The sequence below is a fragment of the Passer montanus genome, unplaced genomic scaffold, assembly GCF_014805655.1.
Source record: "Passer montanus isolate IOZ18808 unplaced genomic scaffold, ASM1480565v1 scaffold36, whole genome shotgun sequence".
Classification (NCBI taxonomy): Eukaryota; Metazoa; Chordata; class Aves; order Passeriformes; family Passeridae; genus Passer; species Passer montanus.
In genome coordinates, this window is record NW_024368374.1 from 4,226,464 (window position 1) to 4,253,607 (window position 27,144).

General features: G+C 36.3%; 1 protein-coding gene across 1 annotated transcript in view; it reads right to left on the bottom strand.

Moving 5' to 3' along the window:
* Positions 1–27,144, bottom strand: part of VWA8 (von Willebrand factor A domain containing 8) — a 183,111-nt gene that overhangs the window by 91,247 nt on the left and 64,720 nt on the right. The window contains exons 15-21 of the mRNA XM_039716669.1: positions 26,776–26,944; positions 26,414–26,491; positions 23,344–23,459; positions 22,292–22,398; positions 20,226–20,332; positions 16,065–16,136; positions 5,883–5,959 (exon numbers count right to left, since the gene is read on the bottom strand). Of these exons, the coding sequence (XP_039572603.1) occupies positions 5,883–5,959; positions 16,065–16,136; positions 20,226–20,332; positions 22,292–22,398; positions 23,344–23,459; positions 26,414–26,491; positions 26,776–26,944 (726 nt within the window). The remainder of the gene's footprint in view (positions 1–5,882; positions 5,960–16,064; positions 16,137–20,225; positions 20,333–22,291; positions 22,399–23,343; positions 23,460–26,413; positions 26,492–26,775; positions 26,945–27,144) is intronic.

The window sequence follows — 27,144 nt, forward strand, 5'->3', positions numbered from 1 at the left end:
TTAAATCAAGGTGTTTTAAGCAAATTCTTTGTAAGGAAATGCATTGGGACACATAGAACAAGGTAGTAATGCATTGAAAGAGAATACTAAGACCATCAGATGCAAAATAGAATTTCACTAGCAGTTAGTATTCCATTGACAGTGTCAAACATCACATTTACAACAACGATATATTGCTGTAGTGTATATGTAAATGCTTAGAAAAATAAGTTATCTCAGCTTGTAAGAAAAAGATTTCAAATGGAGAACTAAGACTTAACATGGCTAATTTGGGGGTAAACCTGTTTTATCAAAAGCTAAACAAGAAAACTTCCTACATTCTCTATTTCAAGAAAAGGCATCACATCATATTTACAAGCTGTTCTAACACTTTTGCCTTCATAGAGAACAACCCTCACACACTAAAAAACATTCACTCTTTTTGTCATATGACTCTATGAAGATACATATTATCTTTTTTCACAATAAACTAATTTCCTAGAAGATTATTTTCTTGATACACAGGAGAACAATGCAATGAAACTAATCATTTCACATCTGCAGATTCACTGAGGTTTTAACAGCAGAAAATCCATTCACAGCCATCAATACATTATTGATGTAGATTACACTGCAGTCTACACATCAAAAGCTTTATTTCTGTAAGTGATGGTGATGTTCTTATGCAGATCTATACTGAAAACATTAGAGTTGAAGTTGATTAGCTTTACTTATTGGACTTCAGTGGCTACATCTGTACTGGTTCAGAGGAGGGATCCAGTTCTCCCACTAGCCAAGAATAACCAAGTTCCCATCAGAACAGAAAAGGATCAGTACTCTTTACTCATGATCACTTTCAATTGTATAGCGGAATGTCTGTGATAGACAGTTAGCAGAGGAGATTGTGGGCTCCAAATTTTGCATTTGCTACAGCTAATCTGTCACTGACACAGCATGAAGCTGGAAACATAACTGAGAAACTTCTGCTTAACAACCACTCATAATTTACATGTGTACCATAAGAATAAATAAATTATCTAGAAGTTACCAAATTTAATCTCATTAACACACTGTGTTCTGAAAAAAATGTTGAGTCTGAAGCGGTTTCTTAATTCTCACAACTTTAACTGCTGTTCCTACTAACACATTTGAGCATCACCTAAGGACAGTGCAAATGTTTTCCTCCCATTCAACAGCCACTGCTGGATTATAAAATTTAAGATTAAAAAAAAAAAGTTAAAATAAGTTTAAGACTACAACATTACTACAACATACCTAGAACAAGAGCTAGGGGTCATCCAGCTGCTACCTTGCAGAAATTGCTAAATCACAGAATCAGAATGGTTGAGGTTGGAAGGCACTTCGGGAGGTCATCTAGTCCAACCCTTCTGCTAAAGAGGGCCACATAGAGTCAAGGTACCCAAGACAGGGTCCAGCATCCAGATTTTGAGTATCTCAAAAAATCAAGGAGCACAATGTACACAACTTTAAAGAAAATGTTTTGACATACAAAAATGAACTTCATGCCTTCCTGAACCTAACAAACACGTTTCTTAGAACGCAGATGTTCTGCAATTAATTTTTTGTAAAGGCATTATCAAGACAGAGAGGTTTTTGTTTGCTATCAAAGCAGTTAAGAGCACAATTCATGATGGCAGATGGTAATTTCAGAGATTTCATGTTACCAGTAGCTCTTTTTGGCTACGTGACTTAAAGCAAATCCAACACCAGCAGAACAGCAGTGACAGCTTTCCCAGGTCTTGTTCTCCCCAATATTTTTTCCAGTTGTTTTAAGCTGCCTAAATTAGTAAATGAGAATAAACTACATTTAAATATTTATTTTATTTTTTATGCTTTTGTATTAAGCATAGCAGTGTATTTTGATGAAAGCTAAGATCAGATAACAACATATTACTCCAAAAAACTCCAGAAACTACCATAAAAATTGTATCATTAAAGTTTACATCTTCCTAGTCAAAGCCTAGGCTTTTAGGAAACTTTCTATCAAAAGTCTTTTCATAATCCCCAAAGTCCCCACAAAACCAAAAAAAACCCAAAAACCAACCAAACAAAAAAATTCTTCCAAAATCCCCGAACTGGAACAATAAATCAAACTTGATTTCAATCAAGCTTCAAAACAGAAGGATAAATGCTGTAGTTCTGTACATATAGTCATCACAAAAATAGTAATTGCAAGGAGGAGAAATAATTCTAATTGAAATATAAAAACCAGCTTGAGAGTATGTCTTAATTCCAAATAGAAGCAAACTTAAATGTTTAAATGACAGATAAAGAACGTCTTGCTCCAGCAAAATCATTCTTTGTGTAAAATTAGTTTGCAATTTGATGATAAGAGAAGTAAAATTAATCTCTTTTTTCTTTGATCATATCAAAGGAGACAACAATTTAGAGTCCATGATACTTTCTTCTGACATTTTTATGTAGGAGAGCTGGGAGCTTACAGTTTTATACTTATCTATTGCTCTCATCAGTGCTAAGAACTATTTTACAGTCTTAACAGGGCATATTTTCTTCCCTGAGTCTCCTCTAAAGTTTTACTTTTTTTTTCCTTATTTCTATGTAATCTTCTTGGTTTTAGAGATTTTGAAATTCAAAGCAAGACATCATGAGGGAATAAAAAAAGCAAGATATAATGAAACATAAATATACAATAAAGAATAATAAAGCAAGAAATCCTCGTGAGGGGAAGCAGAGGAGCATGCACTGAACTTTTCTCTGTGGTGACCAGTGACCCCAGGGAATGGCCTGAAGCTGTGTCAGGGGAGGTTTAGTTTGGATATTAGAAAAAGGTTCTCCACCCAGAGGGTGGTTGGGCACTGGAACAGCTTTCCCATGGGAGTGGTCACAGCGTGTCTGAGTTCAAGAAGCATTTGGATGATGCTCTTGGGCACATGGTGTGACTCTTGGACCTGCATAGGGCCAGCAGCTGGACTTTGAGGACCCTAGTGATTCCCTTCCAACTCAGCACATTCCATGACTCTATGATTATCAGTTTCCATTAAAGTTATTTCCCTGATTTAATAAAATACTAATTTAGTCTACCAAATTTAACTTCAGATTTTTGTGTAGAACCACTGGAAAATTCTTTCCACATCACTCACAGGGGAGACAGCAAAAGTAGTAACAGAAGGTTCATAAAATAATGAGGCTTTCCAGTGTTCATTAATTTAGAAGCAACACAAATACTTATTACATTAGCTTGAAGAACATAAAATTTTCTTACAGCCAGTTTCTTAGTTACTGTCTGTAAAATCAGTACATGTTTAATTTCTATAAGAACTCTTAAAAGTTCTTTGATATTAGACAAAATAAAGCTGTTGTTTATACTGTAAGATGTAGCCGGTGTCCCGGGTGAGCAAAATGGAGACAACCATACCAGAAGGGTAAACAAAATTGGGGATTTCTCTGCTGAAGCTTACTCTTGTAGGAAAGGAGGGACAGGGAAATCCTGGCAGATGGAAGTTCTTCCTTAACAAAGGAAAGCAGCAAAATGCTTCATAAGTGCAGTCTGAGGAAGAGGCTGTGCTGAGCCTGTGCCATATTACCTCTTTTCATAACCCCACAATTAATGCAATGAGAGAGCTGGTCAACTCCTGATCAGCCAATATTACAAAGTATGCAAGAGAATGCAGTCAACTTTTTGAATAATTCATAAGCACACATTTTTCTTAATTTCTGTCATTACTAAATCTAATTGCAGCTTCCCTCCATTAAGATTTTCTACTTTATGGTATCGAAATGATTGATAAGGCTTACAAATTTCAAGAATATAAACCTTCTCAATGAGATGCTGTAGGAAATGTTAAGAGAAAGGATTTATAGCCTACATAAGCAATCAAAACCTTTAGGTCAGGCTGACCCTTCCTATGTGAATCTGTTGCAGAGCAAGTAAATACAGATGTCCCTTTTTCTGTCTTTTATCTCCTCTCATCCTCTTGAAGTACAAGACATAAAATGTGAGATTTTAAAATGACTCCTGGTAATAGCTTATTGCCTCTAAGGTAAATACTCCCTGCTTGAATGTCATTGAACATATTTAGAGTTAGAACAGCAGAACTCCTTACACTCTTTCATCAAGACTGTAAAAAAGCCCCAAACCAACAAAAAACCCCACCCTAATGAACTTGTCAAGATCTGTAATTCAGGTATACAAGCACTGTTAAAAGCATTATATTTAGAAATACTTCCTTTAGCATGCTTAAATGTATTTATGGTAGCTAGCTAGGAAATCTGAAGAAACACAGAGGGTTATCAAAGATGAAGTGCACATTGTAGAATATTTTCTAATAAAGTACATCTATGTCATAAGCCACTGATTGAATCTCCCCCACAAACTATGTAAAAGCTTACTAGAAACTGTTTGAGTTTTTTGTAAACTTGCTCTTTGTTTTGAATCCAGAAGAGTGCACTAACAATACTCTAATCCTTGTTTAAACACCCTGTAAAGTATAACCAAAATATTATAGATTGAGTTCTTCACATAGTATTTCGAAATACTACCCAGGAAATAGAAATTTCTGATTTTGCTATATTCACAAATTATTTTTGTATAATTGCATAGGACTGCTCATCATTTTCTGCTTCATTTTCTACTTCAATGTCTCTCCAAACCCCAGTAATCATAAGCAATACCTTATAGAGACTGTAGAACACTGTATTGACAAGACAATAAATGCACATTTTTCTTCCTAGCAATGTCTCAACTAGCATGCTGTAATTTATACATTCTACAGCTGCATGAAAACCCCAAACATGGTGCTTATACAATGTTCTCCTGAGCTGTATGAATTCATATCAAGCACTGTTCTGCTTCATCACTGGAGAACACACAAAGGGACAGAAATAGTGCAGTACTCTGTGACATCATTGGGATTTGCAAAAATCACAGTGTATTTTCTCCAGACAAAGTGGGTAGCTGTTCCAAGCAGGAAAGTTAACACAAAGCTGAAAGCAGGAGGTCACAAAATCAGTATTTCATATAGAAGTGACAGAAGTCTAGAATAAGTAGTATAAAGGAAAACAGCAGTAGAAAAGTAATGAGATGGAGCTATCCAAGTATCAGGAATACAAGTATAAGATGTTTGAAGACAAAAATCTGGGTGAGAAAATGAGAGAGAAAGTGTTACAGAGACTATGCTGCTAATGGGCAAAATACCAAAGACTGACATTTTCATTAGCACTATTTAAAAAACAGTGATTATGGAAAGAGACAGGGTGATGAAGCTAGGAAGTTGAAGACAAAGAGATAAAGATTAGGAATGAAGCTGAAATAGGATTCAGTTCAATTGAAAATGAGTCTTCTAGATATATTTATTCTTTATTTGCATTTATTAGTTTCAAGTGCATGTTATAAAAAGCAGGCAGATAATTTCCTATTATTTCAGCTTTTGAATTGTTTTCAGTTGGTTTGTTGTCTTGAAGTCTGACTTTTAGCTTATGATGTAATTTTCTAATCCAAACTCTTATGGGTGAGAAAGAAATACACGCACTTAGCAGGAAAAAAGTCAAAAAACCTTTACTATGTAGAATGTTTCTTGTCTGATGAGTGATATATTCAAACAACTTTTCCCTCATACAATACTTCATGCTAGGGAAATCTTTCCAGAAATGACAGCAAAATAGAACTTGTTTTTTGAACAAAGTTTAGCATCAGAATACTTCTACTTCCTCATGTATCAAACAAGATGATTGCATCACATTCTTATACCCACTTCTCAACCTGTCAGCTTACTGCCTCTGCCAGACACATTCCTGTAGTCTGTGTGCTACTTAAGGGGCCTTTGTTCAAAGAGTAAAAACACATTAATTTCAGAAACATGAGTTTTAATAGCATGAGAAATTTGATAAAAACAAAAAAGTATGGAAATCTAACACATTCTTACCTATGCAGCTGTAAATACTCTCTGGGTCTGTTTAAAAGATGAAGGAATCTGTCAACCACCTTGTTTTTCCCAACTCCCTGCAGTAAACAAATATAATATTAAGACATAATACAGATGTACATATTTGAGAGTTATAAAGACAGAAAAGATAACTTGCCAAAATAGTTAAAATACTCTCCATACTCCTTCATAGGTAAATATAATTTCAATCTATTTCAGAAAATTCTGAACACAAGTTGATTACATGTATTTTATTATATATATATATATATTCACATAATACTTATCTGTCTTACTTGAAATAACCAGAAATAGGATTGTGTCCCTAGAGTTATGTCACACATGCTTAGGCATCCTTTAAGTAACACAAATTTTTCCAGCCTTTTTAGTTCACAAAGGTATCACAATGTCAATGCTAGGAAGTTGTCTTGAACTTAATAGGCAAAGTTAATTCTTGGTAGTCATAGGACACATCCTGTAACTGCCACATAGAATTTGGGCACAGCCTTGGTAATAGTAGCTGATCACATTCCACTGGAGTCATGAAAAGAGACCCAGATAGAATCAGAATTCAGATGGTGATCTATAACTCTATTGAAGGATGTCTGCATTAGCAAGCTGTGGAAAATGATGACAGTGAATTAGGTGTTGCCAACACCCTGGTGCACCCTATTAAAAGCGTTTTAGGAACTGATATTTCAGTCCAGGTCTAACCTAGTCCCAGTGAAGGAGTTATCAAAGAACATGAATTAGGTGGGCTGCTGGGGAATACCCACTTCACTCTCATCCTAAGATACGAGTATGTACTGAACTGCAGTAAGGAAATACCCTTCAAAAGTACATTCTAGGTCTGGTCTGGTCTGATATGCTAATGTAGATACAGACCAAGGTGACAGCTCACATACAGAAATTCTTATCCCTCCTGCAAGGAGTGGCTGCAGCAAGCTCAGAATGCCAGTGAGAGTGCTACAAGTTGCAAAGAAAAAGGAAAAAAAAGCTGAAGTAAAAGCTCAATCACAGACCAGCCAAAAGCTGTTTGACAAGACACTGTCCCTCTGCTGAGATTCTTCAGACTGCATGAATGTATCTAGTAGTCCACACCAGTGTAAAGAAGATAAATATAACCCAAAGAAAGATTAAAGAGATTAGATTAAACCAATTTGAGTTCCACTAATCTGCTTCACTTGGCATTGAAACAGAATAGGAGCCTTCAGAGCTGCAAGTTATGACATTTATGACTGTAAGTTCTAGCTGAGTGATGGTAACTGCCAGCTGCAGAATTGCAAACTGTTTAAGCTTCTTAAAACGGGACCACAGTCTCTCTGACTACATTTGTAAGAATGGAGAATCACACACATATGTATAATGAAATCACAGAAGGAGAGTTCTCACCATGAGAGCAGAGGAAAAAATACTGCAGAGGAAACAAAAATAGAACTACCTATATTCTACTGCAGACTTGACTCCCACACAGAAGAGCCAGCTCTGTTAGTGTTCTGCCACACGCCTCCTCACAAATCTTCTTCAGAAGAATCTACAGCTTTATAGAGGTGTAGTAAGAAGCTGCAACACACTTAACACCTTTCACAGTAGTTTCTGAAAACTGTCACCTGAAACAGCTCTCCACTGCTGTGAAAGGGGATGAAATTCTGCTCACAGGTTCTTGCACAAACTTATAGGACATACCCATTTGGGGGGAAATATTCAAGCTCAGAAATGTTATCAGTGACATTAAAAGTAATCAGAAACAGGCTAAGAATCCCCTACTGGTGCACACAGACAATTTTATTCACATATGTTTCCTGCTACTTTCAGTTAGATCATAAATGGGTGAATACACAGTAATATTTCTGATGTCAAGCACAAAACACCCATGCTGAAAGCAGCTTCCTTTCCTAAGAGAGCTAAAGATGGCTGGGCAGATGTCTGCACACAGCTTCTGCACCGATCCCAAGCAGATTGCGTATCCTGTTTCAGTGCAGAGTGGGACTCCAGCCAGCTGTGGCAAGTACAAAGATGATGAAATATATCAACATACTGAATCAATGTAAAACATACTTAATATTATACAAAGTGGTTACTGTAATTAAAAAAAAAAGTCACCAAAGTAACCCAGTGAAGTCAATGGGAGCTGTGCCGGGACCACATCTCACCCTTTCTTCATTTTTATCTGTGGGTCTCACCACACTCTCCGCATATTTCCTTTTATTTAAGTATACTTCAATTTCAGAACACCATACATTTTTTAAAAGGTGCATGCAATATTTAAAAGCCAAAAGGCATTCCCACCAGGTTTTAGCTATTATACACAAGTTAACATTGCCTAACTTCTAGACTGAACTCCTTCAGAGGGTACATTGTGTGCTTTCACAGAGGCTGTGGTGTACCACATAAAATCTTTGGTTGGCAACAGTAGCTGCAGCAAAATTCTCCTGAAAGCTTTTTGATTCCATCCCTCTACATTCCTACTTCATGACAAGTTACGATTCCTCTAGGTCTTAGCTACTCAACTGAGAAGTCACAGTATAATAGAATGGAAGGAAGGGACCAAAGATATTCAGAAGGCTCTAGTGCACTATTAAGAAACCCCAAAAAACAAGAGTTTGGATGAGTTTGTTCCTTAAGCAGCATGCATTAGTGAAAGGCCAAAAAGAGCAGGTTTTTTCCAAATTTACCTTACCTCCATGGGATAAAGAATATGCGTAGTAGTCTTCTTCAGGTGAACAAGAAATGCGGAAAATGCTAACCTCATTTTGGAAAAATAAAAACCAAACCAACTCTAGTTACAGTAATTTCTTGTTTCTACTCAGGAAACAAGAAATTACAAAAATGGCAACAAAGTCACCCTCTTTTGCCCTCACTGCCAAAGATCAAGCCAGATCTTCTGGACACTCACACAACCAGCAGTAAACTATTTAAAGAGGAATAACCTGAACTACCTTTCATATGAACATACTAAAACACTGAGCTGAACTTGGATTGGATTCAGAACCTAATCTCATATAATTTTGCAATTATTGCAGGCTAAGGTAATGTTCAGAGGACAAGCCAGTTTGCCATTAACACTTGCTGTGTGCTATTTATATACACACTGTTGCAGTTACTTAATTTAACAGAAATATAAACATATGCTAATTAGAGAGAAAAACATCTGTGTTGATGTTTCAGCTGAACAGAATAAAAATACTTCAGAAAGCAAATATTAGACAATTTTTACCCCATCAGACATATGGGACAACTGAAATAGAAAAATGGGAAGTAAATATCTGCACTAATGAGTAACAAACAAGAAATTATGCAATTAGAAGGCAAAATAATTCCTTAGTTAAAAAGCCTTCTAACTGACACTGTAAACACTTGCTAGCAAAGATGAAATGGCTTCATTTCCTAGCAGAAGCTGCAGTTTCAAATATAAACAAGGTTGTTATAAGTCCCAGGAGACATTTTGCAATTCAGGATGCAGAACTTACAACTGAAATTTGTCCCCTGCACAGACCAAAAAAAGACAATGTTATAGTCCAAAGGAACAGGACGCCAGTTTTTGAAATTAACAGTCTGCCTCTGAGCAAAAAAAAAGCCAAAACCCAAAAATACACAACAACAAAAAACCCCAAAAAAACCTAAACCAGGCTGCCTCATTTTTATTTTCTTTTAAATGATTCACAGCTCATACTGAACCAGCTGAAGAGGTTACCATGCTGTGCTCTTCAGTACTGCCTTTCAGCTGAAACACTGCAACCACACCTTCTCCATATCAGAGCACCTGTTTCATTACAAAATAATGAAACAAATTTTGAAACTGGTAAAAAAGCAGTTTATCACTTTTTCTCCTCAAGAAGTTTCATTTTATAATTAATTTCTAAATTGCATTATTAGAGAATGAAAGACAAATTTGAGTTAATTTTAGTACACAGAGCCCTCATGTCAGAGTTCTCAGTTTCTAATGTCACAGAAAGTGTTGCATTATCATTATCACAGAAACTTTTTGATGAACAATGAAAATAAAGAAAATGAAAACACTTTTCACAATGCTCTGTTTCTAACCCTGAGTCTGGCACCAAACACCTTTCATGGCCACAGCTTTTGTGTTTCTGTCAACAAAGACATTTGCAATGCATGTATTGCTGAGGCAATTAGGGCTGAGGATGCGATTTTTAGACCAAAGGATGTGCCTCTGGCTTACTGAAAAAATGTACTATTATCAGCAAAGCAACTCACAGTACTTATGCAGAATTATTTCACACATTCCAGGTGTTGAGAAGCCTTGCTTAGAACAAATCTGAATAAAGCATTTTAATAACTGCAGAAGGTGTTCCACCAGCAGACCGTAGACATTGCTACCAGAGGACCACTGCAACTGATCCTATCACAGCTACCTTGCTTGAATGTTAGCAACAAATTTAAATACAAAAGCAGTGGTGATTTTAACTCTTGCTCTTGTAAATTGCATCTTGTAAGATGCAATTTACATATTTATCAGTTACAAAAGTAAGTGTTCTGTGGTTTAGTATCTCATTTTTTTTCATACAAGTTTATCTGGGGCACACCAAAATAATAGTGACAGCAAAAGAAGAAAATGTCACTGTAAGAATCAACTTAATTCCTTGATGGGAATCATTAATGGAATGCTTTGGATACATTTCTGACTGCAGTTCTAGACAGCCTTGTAGAGTTTATGCCTTTTTCAGACTTTAAGTAGAGCCAGAGCCCTATCAGGCTAAATATAATCATTGCATTTCCAGTGAGGTCCAATGGAGAGGAGCATATGAGAAGTTTATGATGGAAAGAATCTGTGAGAAGAAATATCCAAAAAAAAATTAAATTCATTGTTTCTTTTCTAATTCTGGTTCTTCAGTTTAATGTGTAAAGGCAGAAAGCATTACTGTAAGCAGAGACACATTTAAAAAGCATGCCTATTCTCGTATGTGTACACATTGACTGTACCAAGTCAAAGAGAATATTTTCCAAGTTTTTCACAACTGTCATACCTAATTCCCTAGAAAAGAAATATCATAGTATTTGGTCCAATTTAGCTCATTTGGATCTCAGTTTCTTCATGCTCACAATAATAATAAAAAATTGGTTTAGGATAGTACATTCTTGACATCCAGAGGAAACTGTCTATTTTTAAACAAGTTTAAGCAGGAAAACAAGACTTATTTCTAGAAAAGTTGAAATGCCAAGCATTTGCTATTTCAAGTTTTTTGATGACTGATTATGACATTCTCAGATTGTACTTAATTCAATTTTACAATGAGTTAGGAATAAAAATATTATATTAGAAAAAAACATCTAATCAAGCATGTCATTTTAAAAATCTTTAAGAAAGACTTGATCATTTGTCCTACTAAATTCTTCAAGAATAAAATAAATTCCTAGTGTGAGCTCAAGAATTCACGTAAGTTGATCTCCCAGTTAAAGAAAGGCAGCAGAAAGGATGAAATTACAGTCTGTCAGGGAAATATATTAGCAAATGTACTAAAATGCCATTACATTTCTAAGTCCTTTTAATCACAGAATAGTTGGGGTTGAAAGGAACTCTGGAGATCATCTAGTCCAACTACCCTGCTAAAGCAGGTTCACCTACAGCAGGTTGCACATTCAGGAGGGTTTTGAGAATCTCCAGGGAAGGTAACTTCACGGCCTCTCTGAGCAGCATGTTTCAATGCCCTTTACTTTCACAGTAAAGAAGCTTTTCCTCATATTCAGATGGAACTTCCTGTGTTTCAGGTTGTGCCCGATGTCCTTGTACTATTGCTGAGCACCACTGGAAAAGAATTGGGCCCTGTTTTCTTGACACCCACCCTTAAAGAATTTGTATACAAGATCTCCAAGATTTGACAAGATCCCCTTCTCCAAGGTAAACAGGCCCTGCTCCCTCAACTTCTCCACATAAGAGAGATGCTGCAGTCCACCCACAGGACACTCACAGCCTTCACAGGTGGACAGTGTACACATAATTCATGTATTTTTGATAGTCTGCTTACTGTGGGTTCATATAAACACTTTTAACAAGTGTTGCCAGTGTTTCTTTCAGATTATTTACAACATTTAGCACCTTCATAGAATTCTCCATTCTACTTCTGAACAGCTCGCTCAATAACTCATGGCAACAGAGTGATGCCAAATAAAATAACCTCAATTTTGCTTAACATGCTGTTGGGTGTTTTAGAATTTCACGGCAATAAAACAATTCAGAAGTGGGAGGGTTGTGAGCCTTCTCTATCCAGAAAGCCACAGATTCTATGTAACTATAAATACTAGGTGTGGTATCTTTAAAGACAGATGATGGCTGCCAAGACCTCACCTACGACTAATAAAGGTGAAAGCATCCAATACATCTATTTACATAACCTCCAAATGCAACAATTTGGGAAATGTTATATTCAACATTTAAAATTGTGAGACAAAATAAAATCATTTCAGCCAATGCTATTTCCACAGGGTTTTCCACATAAACAAATTCTATTTATTAACATACTTTCTCTTGCATTTGCCAAAGAGAATCCAAGGAGACAGTAAAAGATAGCAAGTAGTGGCCAATCCACAAACTGCACATTGTCCATCAGGAAAAATATCACAAAAAACACAGTCTAAAAATTTGCCTAGGTAGTAAGAATCAGTACACCAGTCTGTATCATGAAGTTCAAAAGCTACTGCAAAACCTGTATTTAATGAGTACATAAACAGTCATTGCAACATTTGAAATAACTGGGAGCTCTTGCTGTTCTTTGCCTGCTGGTGTGAGAGTAATACGCAGCTTCTTGCTCTCAGCCAAAGAAGAAGCTGCTTTGCATGTGCTTTGAAAAGCTGTAGATGGTCATAGATGGATTCATTCATGCTCAGAGTACAGACTCATTTAGGAAGCAATATCAGAACCCATATTTAAGGCACTGGCATGCCCTTTACTTGGAAACTACTTCATAGCTGAAAATTCACATCCATCCACTGATCTCAAAGAAACCCGTTTATTTGTATACAAAATGGAAACACATTCTAGTCAATATCCAAAGTAAATAATCAACCACTGTAAACAAATACTTATATTTTATGTAAAACATTTATGCTGTGAAATCCTGAGCCATATAAGCCTCAGGAAACAAACATGAATGAAGTGTGGTAAAGCAGTTTACTTCAGAAGCTGAGTACTTCTAAAAATATCTGTTGGCATCTGACATTTGTCTTCAATCTCTCCTCAGTTTTATTAAGAAAGCCAGTCCCTAACATCCACCAAGATAACTTAATTATAATTTACTGATACTAAGAGAGTCTGTATCTTGAAAACAGTCTTGGTAAAAGGTTCTCATCAGTCAGCTCTTAGAGTTATAGAAGAAACCACATTTTCAGACTTTGAAAAGACAAGAGGTCTTAAGCTAACAGGAATTTTGTGTGTGTACATGTGTTGTGCAAATAGAAGAGGCAAAGGTGGAAAACCACATTTAGTCAACCAACCAAAACAAATCCAGACTCTAAAAGAAAACTACAGGTCAAGCCTTGCACATTAAATCACAGTTGAATGGAGATACTTACACAGCCATCGTTTTGAAAGACCAAATTATGTCCTAAGGTAAATGCCAACTCAATTAAATATCTAGGAAATGACACAAGCATTCAAAGGGATATTAGTCCTATGTTTTGAAATACTCAGCTTCAGAGAATTTGGATTTTCAGTTATTACATTGAATTTCCATGATTCATTCATTCACTAATAAGACACTTAAGGGAAAGGAACTCAAAACAGTACTTTGTATCTCCTCAAAATCATTATCTGTTTTTTCCAAATGGGAAACACAGGTACACACTGATGTATATATCAAGACATCACAAAACCTCAGCTTCTTATACAGACTGAACTGATACAAGTAACTGAACAGAAAAAAAGAATGCTTTTTAAAAGTAATTTTCTTTACAAAAAATGGATGAAATCACTAATACCTTCAATGAGGTATCTACACATACTCCATGAAAGCACAGTTGGTGCAATGTGGTTGCTTTTAAACTACTTGAACATGATTCATCACAAGCTGCACAAATTTACAGTAAAATATTTAGGGAATTAGCCAAGGAATTTCTAAGTGGTTAGCGATCATTCCCGAGAAATGAAGAATGATTGTTGTGGTACTGAAAAGACTGCAGAATGGCAAATACAGCACTTCAAACTTAAAAAAAGTATTTTGAAAGGAAAAGGCCTGTTGGCCTTTTCTTAGTCACACATAGAAACTGTGGAACAAATTTGTAAAGAGTAAACCTGGAAGTACTCAAAAGTATGTTAGCAATTAAAAAAAAACAAACAAAATCCAAAAAACAACTGTCAACTGTATTGCTGGTTTGCCAAAGAGAAAGCACAGCAAATCAACTAATTTTCCATCTTAATGGTACAGCTGAGCTGGTGTCTGGAATCAAAGCAATATGTTCCAATACTCCAATCCAGTAAAATCTTTTAATGCTGTCTTCAATTAGAGACTCAAAAGATGGAAGAAATGTGACATGCATCAAATGATTACAGATGAGAATACAACTGCTGGAAAAATCCCATTATATCCTAATAATTGTACTTGCATAGTCTTCAAAATTTTTCTACCAAATGAGGCACATGTCAGAGCTCTGATTTACCACTGGTATACACAAGCTCTTTTCCCACACCTAGGGTTTTACCTGTTGGTATTGAAGGTCAGCTCTGACATGGTTTTCCCGCTTTGCCCGGGTTCCTTTTGTCCCCCATGCCTTGGGAACTGCATTTACATTCAAGCCCTTTCCTTGGTTCCTTCCCAACCTGCACTGTGGCAATGCTGTGCTTAGCCCTGTATCTTGCTGATTCCAGCCTGGACCTGCTGACTTGACTTTTCAGTTTGGTCTCAGACTTGCTTCATTCACCATGGACCTGTCTGATAGCCACTGAGCACTTGGGTGACCATGGCTGCTGTCCCCAGATCTGCTACTCTTGCTTTGACACTGAGGGACTGCAAAAGTTATCATTAAGGACTCTGTCCCTGCCTCTATTTTCTTGTGGTTCAGCCTGCTCCTGCTATTCCTTGCCATCAGTTGCTGCAGGCAATCTGTACTACATAACATTTTCAATACCAGCTTGGAAGCAGGCACAGACCACACTGTTTATGAAATACAATAAATAGATCTTGTTTCATTTATGAAGTAGATCAATTTCTATTTATGAAGAGATTAAACCTTTTGGAGAAGCTGGCATTATCCATCAAAAGCCTACAGAGGCTTCAAATAAACCATCTTTGTAAATTCAAGTTGATAACAAGGATGCTAAACAGCTGAGACTATACTTAAATATACACACATTAATAATAATTAGCATTTTATATTCATTGCCATATTGCTTAGATAGTTAGTGCTTTGTGTTAGACATGTTCTACAGACTATTGCAAAAGAAAAAGAGAAACATCTGCTAAAAAATGATTGTATCCTTGCTGAGAGACAGCTAAACTAAAGGGGGATTACTCTTTGGGGGAAAATCCAACCTCAACAATAAAAGTACTGATCAGCAAAGATACTAGTCAAAGAACTATACATATCTGTTACTCTTTTAGAGAAAACTAATATTTAGCTATCCATACGATTAAGGTAATACTGAAGTGTGACACCTCTACTGGAGCTAAGTTACTGGAGATTTTAAAGGAGTGGTTTGATACATAGTCAAGAAGGATAACCAAAGCCATTGTTTGAAGATTTTAATGCTAATGATGTTACATACAGCTATTACTATGTCAGGAGAGGTTTAGATTAGGTATCAGAAATAGGTTTTTCCAGAGGGTGTTTGGGCACTGGAATACGCTCCTCAGAGGACTGGTCAGGCCTGACAGAATTTAAGAAGCAGTCGGTTAACACTCTCAGGCACAGCATGTGATTCTTGAGGATGGTCCTTTGCAGAACCAGGAGCTGTACTTTGATAATGCTTGTGTGTCCCTTCCACCTCAGAATACTCTGTGATTAATGCCTTGACTTTTTACTCTGACAGCCATATACATTCACGGCATTTACATTTTCCACAAATGTGTGCCTATAAAACCCCTGGTCAATGTTAAATAAGGAATTGAAAAATCGGCCAAATACCTCAGTAATAGAAATTAATGCAATTACAAAGAAGCAAAACAGAGACTTAATTATATTACTGAATAACGAGTTTGTTCCATGCATTGCAAGAAACATTTAACTCACCTGGTTGCCAACTAAAAGAAGATGTTCTCCCAGCAGAAAGTCCTTGAGCATATCTTCCATTACCATCATATGCTAGAGAAAAAAACCCACAATTTTCACTTGATTTTATGCTCCCAAGTTTATGCATTCACTAATGATAGTGGTACAACTGGAACATAACTTCAAGGATTTGGGACCAAATATTTTTTAACTTTATACTTACAGCTACTTATTTCATAGCAAGAGCCTCTCAGCCAATAATAGCAGAGGCAATATATCCAGTGATTAGAACAAGGAAGCATTTACATCCTCTGCTCAAACTCATTGTGGGAGCCTGATTTCCCTAAATACTTTTAATTCTCTGTAATCATTCTTTATATGTTTCCTTTTAGCCTAATTGAATGCTTGTCACCCAGAGTGTAAGAACTTTCTTTAGTTTGTGCCAACTTTCCAGCATTATCCTAGTAGAACATTAGAGAAACCAGAGAGAATCAAAGACATATGCTAATTATACACATATATATATACATATACATTCTTGAACATTAAACACCAGGTCTAACTTAAGAACAAATATACTTTTTCTGTTCTAATCAAACTTCATTTTCAAGGAAAATTAAGATAGGAATATGCGTGTTCAAGTCTGAAAGTGTTTATATGTGTCTTACAATATGTGCCTATTATTTTTATTAATTATTAGGTCATATGTGCCTAATTGAAGCCAAAATGCTGGAGGTATATTTTTACATATATCCAGTAGCATAACAGGTAACATACACTGTGCATCATTTAACCTCATCTCGCTTCTCACAAATGATTTGTTCCGAAGGATAGAAAGGATTTTAGGTTAATGTGGCAATGCAGACTACTTTACTTGCAATAAAGTCGTGTATATTTCTCCACTGCATCTAGTAAAAATAGGTCATCTGTAAGTAGGTCAGACAACCTACTTAGAGAAATGAATGATTGTCTTTAAATAAATAGGTTATCATCTCATCTCTAGGACTTGATTAATGTAAAAATTAAAAATCAGCAGCTTTCTTGTCATTTCTGAGCATAAAACCCCTTCATTTCTGTGTGAAGGATATTTTAAATTTTCAAATCTCTCTAGAATACAGGCTGGGGGTGGGGAAAGAAACTCTTGTAAACACAGCTTAATACCATGAAATCCTTAGCAGGCATTTCAAAAGACTGCTGAATGCTCAAAACACAATTTAAGGAGAGCACTTCAAGGCAAATTATTCTATTTTTTGGCATGTGTATACACTAGAAATTTATAACTGAGGAAAATAAATTTGACCAGATATAGCAGAAATTCTAGGAAGTCAGTTTACCACACACACTGATTACAATTTTAAATTTTATTGCTAAGGCACAAATACATCATTTTGATGACCTTTTTTTTTTAATCCTAGATTGAACAAATACACATACATTATGGTTCGCCTACAAAGCAGCTTACCCACCAGAAATACTACGTATTGATCTTCTTTTGCTGGTTCTTTTTTTGCACCAGGTCTTAAATTAGCATTGTATTATGATGCATGCAGACATTTAATATTACCTATTTAGGCAAAGGAGTTGTAAGTAGACATATTCGTCACCTTTATCAATCTATGTTCCCCAGTGCCTTGTCTGAAAATTGCATTTGGCATATCACCTAAAAAAATTATTCCCATCCCTATGACACCTGTTGTGGACCAACAGCAATGTTTCATGGCAGAATTAAATTTCACTGTAATGTGAATTGTTTCAAGACCAAACACACAAAGGCAAAAATCTATGTGTTTCATTACACTGTGCAGCACTGCAAAGGGCTGAGGACATATCTTTTCTCTGTTTTCAGTTTATTTCTGTAGCTTCAGGTAATGAAGCACTGCACTAAACTCAAATCAAATTCATTCTCCAGCAGGTTTTGTTAAATGATCATTACAGCACTTGAATCACCAAACTGCAAAGTAGCAATTCAGAAAATAAGAGTAGAATTCATTTAGACATTGGAACACCTATCCTGACTGCTATTTGGTTGCTGCTTCCTTAAGCATTTAGCAGGCACAGCTATTCAAAGACAGATACAGAGCAGGTCATTCTCTGCAGCAATTTTAACAGAGGTTTCCTGAATAAAATCTGAACACAGTTTTGTCTACAGTCTTCTGAAGCTATAAGCAAGAAGGTAGAAAGCAAAGCAGGTGTTAAGTCCCAGGAGAACTCAGGATTTCATTTCCAACAGACACAAATTATGTGCTTTATCAAAATGGCAACAGAGAGCAAAATCCCACATGAAATGTTAGTAGGGAAGATGAAGAGGTCTGTCATCTGTTTCCCTTGCATGGCTTGTCATCACCGTCAACAGGTGATACACATGTAGCATAGTCTTTCTGGGGCAAAATTATAAATGAGGTACAAAAAAAGACTAGGAAAAGAAAGTATGGAAACCCATACCAGGCCCCTAAAAGCGAAGTGTTTCACAAGATCATGCTATCAGTATTGCCTTTCAGTAGCAAAATATTCTAAAGGTAATCAAGAGAGTAAATCTCTTCCTAAGGATACCTTCATCTGACAGTTTTGAGGCGAGACAGTTTTATGCTAGACAGAGAAGAAAGCTGCTCTACAAAACAGGGTGCTGGAGAAACAGAAACCAAAAAGCCCACAGTCACAAAGCCCTTCCTTTTCCTTGTATTCATTAACCACTCTTTACTACTACTTTGAACTAACTGAAACTAATGTCTAATTAATAAGATAAACTATTTTAAAGAAATAATCAATAACTCTAATAACTCATTTTCTAAGTACTGTTCTCCTTGCTTTTCAAACATGCAACGTTAATTCTAATGTAAATGAGTGTATTGGGTCTGGCTGAGATGGAGCTGGTTGGGCACGAAGGGTTATAGTGAATGGGGGGACATCAGTCAGTAGGGGGGTTCCACAGGGTTCCAACTTAAGCCCTGTGCTCTTCATCATCTTCATAAATGTCCTGGAAGGGATACTAAAGAATGGGAAGGGATACTAAGCAAGCTCTCAGATAATACAAAACCGAGAAGAGCTGTTGTCTCCCTTGGGGACAGGAAGGCCCTGCAGAGAGATCTTGACAAATCAGAGGGCTGGGGAATCACCACCCATATGAAGTTTAACAAAGACAAGTGCCGGATTCTGCACCTGGAATGGGGCAACCCTGGATGTACAGACAGACTGGGGAATGAGAAGCTGGAGAGCAGTGCCATGGAAAGGGACCTGGGGATCCTGGTCTATGCCAAGCTGAACACGAGCCAGCAGTGCCCTGGCAGCCAGGAGGGCCAACCTTGTCCTGGGGGCATCAGGCACAGCACCACAGCGGGAAAGGGAGGGGATTGTCCTGCTCTGCTCTGAGCTGGGGCTGCCTCACCAGTGCTTTAGCTCCTGCTGAGCAGGGCCAGCACAGCATCAGCACTGTCTCCCCAGCATTTCCCCCCATCAGTAGTTTGGGGTAGGCAAGATCCTGGGACAGGACACACCTAGGCTAACTGACCCAAAGTAACCACAGGTATATTCCATACCATAGGACATCAGCTCAGACACAAAAGCTAAGAAAAGGAGTAGGAGTGGGGGCATTTGTTATTTACAATGTTTGCCTTTCCAATCAACCACCACATGTGCTGAAGCCCACAACTTCCTGGAAAGTGGCTGAACATCACTTGCTGGTGGGAAGTAGAGATTAAATTGTTGGTTTTTCTTTTTGATTGTGCACACACAAACTTTTACTTTGCCTTATCTCAGCCTATGAGGTTTTTTCCAGCCTATTTTCTCTCCCCTCTCCAGCTGGGAAGAGGGAATGATAGTGGCTTTGTGGGCACCTGGAGTTCAGCCAAGGTCAACCCACCCCAGGGAGGTAGAACTTTATGCAACAGGCCTGTAAAAAACAGTCTCAGTATGCAATCTACAATCCAGCCCGAAGGGTGGATCAGTCCAGCAACAGGAAACATAAACAAAATGTTCAACAGAATTGTTATAATCTCTTCACACAGGGATGAAGATATGTCTAAAATGACCACCAAATGCTATGAGAAAAAATTAAGACTAAAGAAACTACTTCAGAAATATATCCTTAAAATTTACTTAGTACATCATTTACTATACCTATGAGCATACCCATTAGTACATATTTAACAAACTTTTCTAACTCAGAAGTCAGACATTTGTACTTACTTGTGCATTTTCATAAAACAAAACATCTGGCACTTTCATTTTCTCAGATGGGTTATAAATTGGCATGGAGACAGACCCTATCTTCAGAATCCCGTTGTTTATTTCACCTAGTCATTTTTCAGGAAACAAGGAAAAGTATTTCTTACAACATCTTCTAAGCAGACAATGCAATCAATATCTAACATTCCCAAGTAACGATTTACAGATTTTAACAAGGCTCTGTCTTGCAGTAAATTATTTCTATCTAAAGAAAGAGAACACTTGGAAGAGTATCAATTTACAAAAGGCTGCATTATCATGAATTTGAATTACCTTTAAAACTGTAAAGAAGTGTATTACAATAAAGGATGAAAAGATGATCTTACAGGAAAAGGACCATAAGAAATACCAGAAATTGTGACCACTGCCTTGGTCTAATTTGACACTCTCATTGTTTACTGGAACACCACCAATACTTTTAGGCGATATTTTCTCAATCTACAAGGTTACACACTTCCATTCTTCTGCTGTCTTCCCCTATCCCACTGTGGAGTGAGGTGCAGAGGTGAGGTAACCAGTGGCTGTGTGGGGGCTAAGCTGAGAGGGGGAGCACACCCACCACAACAGTACAGAGCCACTGCTGATTCTCCCTTTCAGCACTGCATAATTGAAATATCCTTCAACTACAGCTCTGAGAGAAAAAATATATTAAAACTTTTTCTTAGATCAAAAGAACTATAAATTCAGTACTTAGGAAAATAAAAAATAAGTTTAATTAATAACAAATGCAATATTTTTTTTTTGCTACTAGTTTCTTAATCTGGCATTGTATAAAACTGAAAATACCCTCATTTATAGACAGATCTTTTTAGCTGTTTGCCTTTATGGCATGAAACAGAAACAGAGAAAATTCAAGGGATGTATCCAGATTAAAAAAAAAACCAAAGTAAGCAGGTAGCATCACACAACTGGCAAGAGTTCAAATTATTTTGTATACGTATTTATATATATATACATATATAAAAATACATATAAAATGTGAATAATAGATATAATAATACATAGATGATTGAAGATATATATGTATATACATACAGCTGCATAGATATTTGTCTATAGTTATATACACATATTATACTGCATATAATAGAAACTATATATCCATTAATATATCGCTATCTACATATGTACTTCTATATACACAGACATTAAAAAAGTAATAAAAATAGGATCCACATGAATTAAGATCAAAGATGTGTTTACCACTGCACAGATCTAACAGTAAAAATACAGAAATCTACTACATCACTAAACTGGGAACAAACGTACAGAAGAAGAGCAGAGATAACACTGGTGAGGCAGAAAGAAGGAGAAACGTAGTGAATGGAAAATGGCAAATTGCTCACAGTATGCTGCCTGACAGAGGATATGAAAAGATATACAGCTATCATGAAGGGGGTCATACAGGAATGAGAAAGCAGAAGTGAGAAAACGGCAGAAGCAGAAACATATGCACAGCCCTGAAGGCAACTACAAATGATTACAAGTTGGATAAGCCAAAGAAACTAAGACCTGCTCAATAAAGGTGACATGCAACTACCACTGCAATTTAAAGAGAATAAAGAGAATAACAAAGTGTGTGCCAGAATGAAAGCAAAGGACAGCACAAAAGTTCTACAAGAATCTCAAAACAAACCCCCAAAAAACCCCGTTGATTTTAACAGGGGAGAGAAAGAAGCAATGGTAAAAAACACAGAACAGAGAAATGTTAAGATCAAACTAAGGATGTAACTCCACAGAGGACTAACTATCAGTGATGAAAAATGAAAAAGCAGTACTAAAAGCCTGAGACCATGGATCTTATAGACTGAGAAACATTTAAACATGATGGAAAACAAAATTCCATGAGCACGGAACTCAGCAGGCAACACAACATACTGAGAGCAGCAACACATTCTGATAGAACAAAGTCAGTGATACAACTGAAGCAAATTACATTTAATTTTGAGGATAACTAGTACACCTTTATACATCCAGCAATTTGAGTAACGTTCATGCAGAGCAGGAAAAAAATAGCAGAAGCTTACATGTGTAATCCTTTCCTTCTAGCTTCTCTGTGTCATCCGGACTTGTTTCAATACCAGAATCCTGCAGATTTTTGTGTAAAGCTGATCTGGCGAGGTTTGGTAAAAATCTAAAACAAGGAGAATAATAGCGAGGTTGTATTTCAAGGGTTTTTCTTCTAAAAGTTTTCAGTATTTTCTGTAATCTTAAAAATCTAAATCTAATACAATCTGTAATCTAAAATGAAGATTCACTTGCACCTCCAAACCCTGAATGTCTATTCCTTTCATAAATAAGCCTTTCACATTTCACCCATTGCCAAGGAGAGGAATTGAGCTTCCTTCAAAGGCAATGAACTACACTTGTGGTGGCGCACTCTTTAATAAAGGCTTCAGTGTTATCAAATATTGCAATAGGGCTGTAATGGAGGGTGGTTTAGAACTGGAGGCATGTTAATTCCATTGCAAGTAAGAGCCACAACAATAACAATTGTTTTTTAGAAATACCTTTTCTCATTACTCAATTCACTCGGATCTCAGGTTCCAGAGAGAAAAAGTAAGCTCTGAGGTGTCTAGATCTAGACCCTTTCAGTTTTCCAAACCTTTTGATAATAACAATTGGCTTTTTTTGAAAAGAGGAAATAACCCCAAAAAATCCCCAAACCACAAAAGCCCAAACAGACCAAAACCCACAAACAAAATCCCAAAGCAAACAAAACTCTCGTAACTCTTCTAGATACAGCTTTTAGAACTGAAACCAATTGTGCATGAAACCTAAGTCAAACTAGACATTAATATGGCTCTGCTTTAAATGTTTTTAGACTGCTATGCTGATAGTGGTGACCTAATTTATATAATGTAATGATGTATCTTCAAAAAGATGGGAAAAGCATACCAACTCCTCTCCACTTACCTTCCAGGTTTGAGAATACCACAGAAATATTTTTAAAGAAATTACCAACTTCAAGGATCAAGACAGCAATAGCGTTATTTACTAAAACACATTAAAAGTTATCTTGCATGTTGTCAACTGACCAAGTTGTTCTTGTAACTTCCACCAAAACTAGCAGTTCTACCTGGAAAGGCAGGCTTTATTAACAGCATCATAAAGGCTTTCATCTGGATGTTGTGACAGTCGACGGCAAATTCGCAACAGTTGTCGAGTAGATAAAAATGAGGCCAGTGACTGTGCCTGTCAAAAAATACAGGGTAGTTTAATTATTTAATCCATGTGAGGGATTTAGAGCGATCAAGTCAGGAGAAAAACACAATCCAGAAGGAATAATTTCAACTTTTCTCCTGATTCATAGATGCTTTGTGTCTTCTACAGCAACTCATGCACTTTAATAGGCAAACTTGTAATTCTGTATTTTTTGCGGTAAGTCACTGTCATGGAAATCATTATGTCACCAAAAGATTAGTCTTAAAATATCACTTGATAAGCAACAGGAAGAAAAATGTGCTGTGAACTGAATTTTATGTGCAATATAAACCCTAACATTCACATCAGCAATAAAAAGCAGGTTAGCTACCGTGAAAAGATCAACGTGCTAAAAAGTCATCTGCCCTTCACAAACTAAATATGAGCTCCACATGTAACGCTCTGGCAAAAAGGTCTGGCAGGATTCTTAGACATATAAACAAGACAACACTGGGCAGCATTAGGGAGATTGTATCACCTCTGCACAGGCCTTCTGGGCGGGCCATTACTGGAACACTGTGTCCTTTGCTGTTGTCCACATGTTAAAACAAATGCTAAAAACTGGACATGAACCAGCAAAGATTTACAGAAATTATTCAATGCTTTTGGGAAAGCAGACCTCAAACAAACACAGCAAAACTAAAAAAACCAAACAAACAGAACCACAAAACAAGCAACCATGTATTTAAAGAAGGATCCAAATACTGAGAAAAAAATCATTCTATAATTATATCTACCGGATGAAGGTATCTAATACAAATAGGTTCCTTATTTTAGCAGGAAACACACAACAATGAGTGTGATCTGATAAGTCACGCCATGTTTTGCCTGGGTCAAGTGAAATATTTTAATTAGGTAATTTCAAAATGTTTTGTTTGGGTTTACACAAGTTTATATAAAATTTCTAACTGCATTAAAATTATCTTAACATATGATGCTGGTTCAATTGGAAAAAAAATCTTGACATTCGAAATCTAAGGGAAAAAATAGAAAAAACAATACTTAATGAATTTCAGAGCATTTTCTCCTGTTTATTAATTTTTAAGCATAAGAAATGTCTTAACACCAATTCCTTTCCCTGAAAAACAGCAATTTTGACAAAAAGGCATTTACATTAAAAAAAAAAAGTCAGTTCTGTGAAATCACACAAAAGTTCTCTCAAATTATGGGAAAGGAAAGAATAATACTTTTTAGCATACCTCTGAGCAGGGAACAAGAATTATTTAGATTGGGCTAATTGCAAAGATTACCACTCCTGTTCCTCCTGCTTTCACTGACAGAAGATTATGAAGCATCTTCTGAACAACCATAGTTTACAAGCAAGCATTGTGTACACTGTGATGGAAATGATGGCATTTCATGAGTTACTTCAAGACCTACTCAGCCATGCCTGAAGAGGGTAAATGTTCTATGCTTACTATCCACAGAGGATAGGACCATTGAGGAAAAATTGTATCACGTCTTCTGAGTGTTTCCAACTGGTAGTTGAAAATACTATCAACAAAATTTCCTCCTCTATTACCTGCTTTGTTTGGGTTTTTTTTATATTGGACAACTGCAAACGTAAAATTGTGTTAGTGTCAATTTTTTTAATATATATCTATGAGACATCTAATTCAACAGGATCTTGACTGTGGCCTCCAGATTCTATTGTAAATCAAGCAAACAATTACAATGACATGGACAACGCCCTCAGAGTGAACAGTCTACAGGTATTCTATTGTTAACAAGACCTCTTTAAACAATGCTTAATATTTCAGTATAATCTCTGGCAGAGACTTATTTACTTAGACAACTCTATAAATAGCCTAATGTGCATAAGTCACATGTTTCATCTCTCTGCACAGGTGTGCTGTTCCCAACACATGTCTCATGTCACCACTGATCTACAAGAATCCTCTCTCGAACCATACTGCGACTCACTTCTCATTCAGCATCACAGAATTCATTTAGATATTTCACAATTCTACAGATATCCACATATGTGGAAAAGATTTTTGTGATGCTCTATTGAGGCATGGTATGTCTCCAAGTATGTCAAAACTGATACATTTATACATCAGATGTAGGAAGCTCAACCAATGATTATAACAACTGTCCCAATGGTGTACCTAAAAGTCAATTTTTTAACTTACTTTTTTAAGTTCAAAAGAACATAGCAGCCTCTCTCAGCTTCTTAAACAGTAAAACTGTAAAAACTATTATCAATGTTAAAATAGTGAAAACTAAGGACAACAAATTAAATTTGTTAGAGTACCAGTTAAGCTGGTATTGCTGGATTTCACGAAAAATGTTTTATGTTTTACTTATAATCAAAGGCATGCTGCGTTTTAGCTGCCATAGCAATAATTTCTCTTTTTTTTTCACCATGAATTAACTGTATTTTTAAATAATACTGTGGTCACTTTGTCAGGAGAACTTATTTCTCCTGACATTACTTCATTAATAGAATAGCCTATAGCAGCAATGCAGTCAGGAATTCTGGAGCATTCTATTTTCTGAATCTCTGTTGCTGCCCATTGTCATTTTATAATGACTCCATAGCTCAGATTGCCCAAAAAGCCCCAATAACTTCAGCTATCAATTTTCCAAGTACTAAACCAAAGTAATAAAAAATACCTAAACATGTGATTATATCCATACACATTCAAAAGGCACCTCAGCATGTTTTACTGTAAGCCACATACCTAAACTCACTGTGTTGTTTTTGATTCTCTGGGATTTGTGCAGATTCCTAAAACTTATGGAGATTCCAAATACATACATCATAAATCAAAGAAGTTTATAGTATGCAGTAATTGCCAGCAATAGCCTTCTGGGGCTGATTTTCCAATCAGACAGCCTTTGAAATAACACTATAGCTTAGCATGTTTGACCTAGCCTTTGTTAAGACAGTCACAGCAGGAGATAGTAAATTCAAAAAGAAAAGAAGAAAAAGGGCTCACAGTGGCATCATTTGTCTCCCGAAGCTTGTGTGTTACTGACAACAACTTTTCCACAGCAACACTGGGTACATTTGGAATCTGGTTGAAAGAAAAACAGTATTAATCTTACTGCAAGATATCCAAGTTCCACACATGCAATAACCATAGAGTCCTCACAGTTGCTTTATGACAAAGAGTATTTTTTACTACAGCAGCATTTGATATTAAAATAAGAATTATGCCATTAAAAGATAAGCAGGTATGTTGCTTTGATAAGCTTTGAAAATTAGCTCCTTTATGCTACACTGAAACAGCAATCTAATATGTAGCACATAATCCTGTTCAGTAAGCCAGTAAGTGCCTGAAGTATTGAATGTACTTACCATTTGTTTAATGACTTCAATTTCTTCACTCTTGCTTAAAGATCGAACATTATGAAAAAGAAACAGTGTCAAAAACTCTGGACCCAGCCATTGTTGGGTACTACTTCCAATGACAGGAGGCTCTGCTAAGACCACTATTCTGAAAGAAGGATGGATAGGAAAGATAGACCTGCAAAAAAAGAATTTAAAAATGCATTACCTGGCTTAAGGACAGAATATCAGATTTAATTTTTACAATAGATAAGAAGAAAATAGATTATTGTACTGAAACATATAATAGTATATCCAGATCATTTGTAATGCAACTTTATTTTTTAAAAAAAGACACAGGCTGCATAAAGTGACTTGAATTTTTTAAAATTTACACAC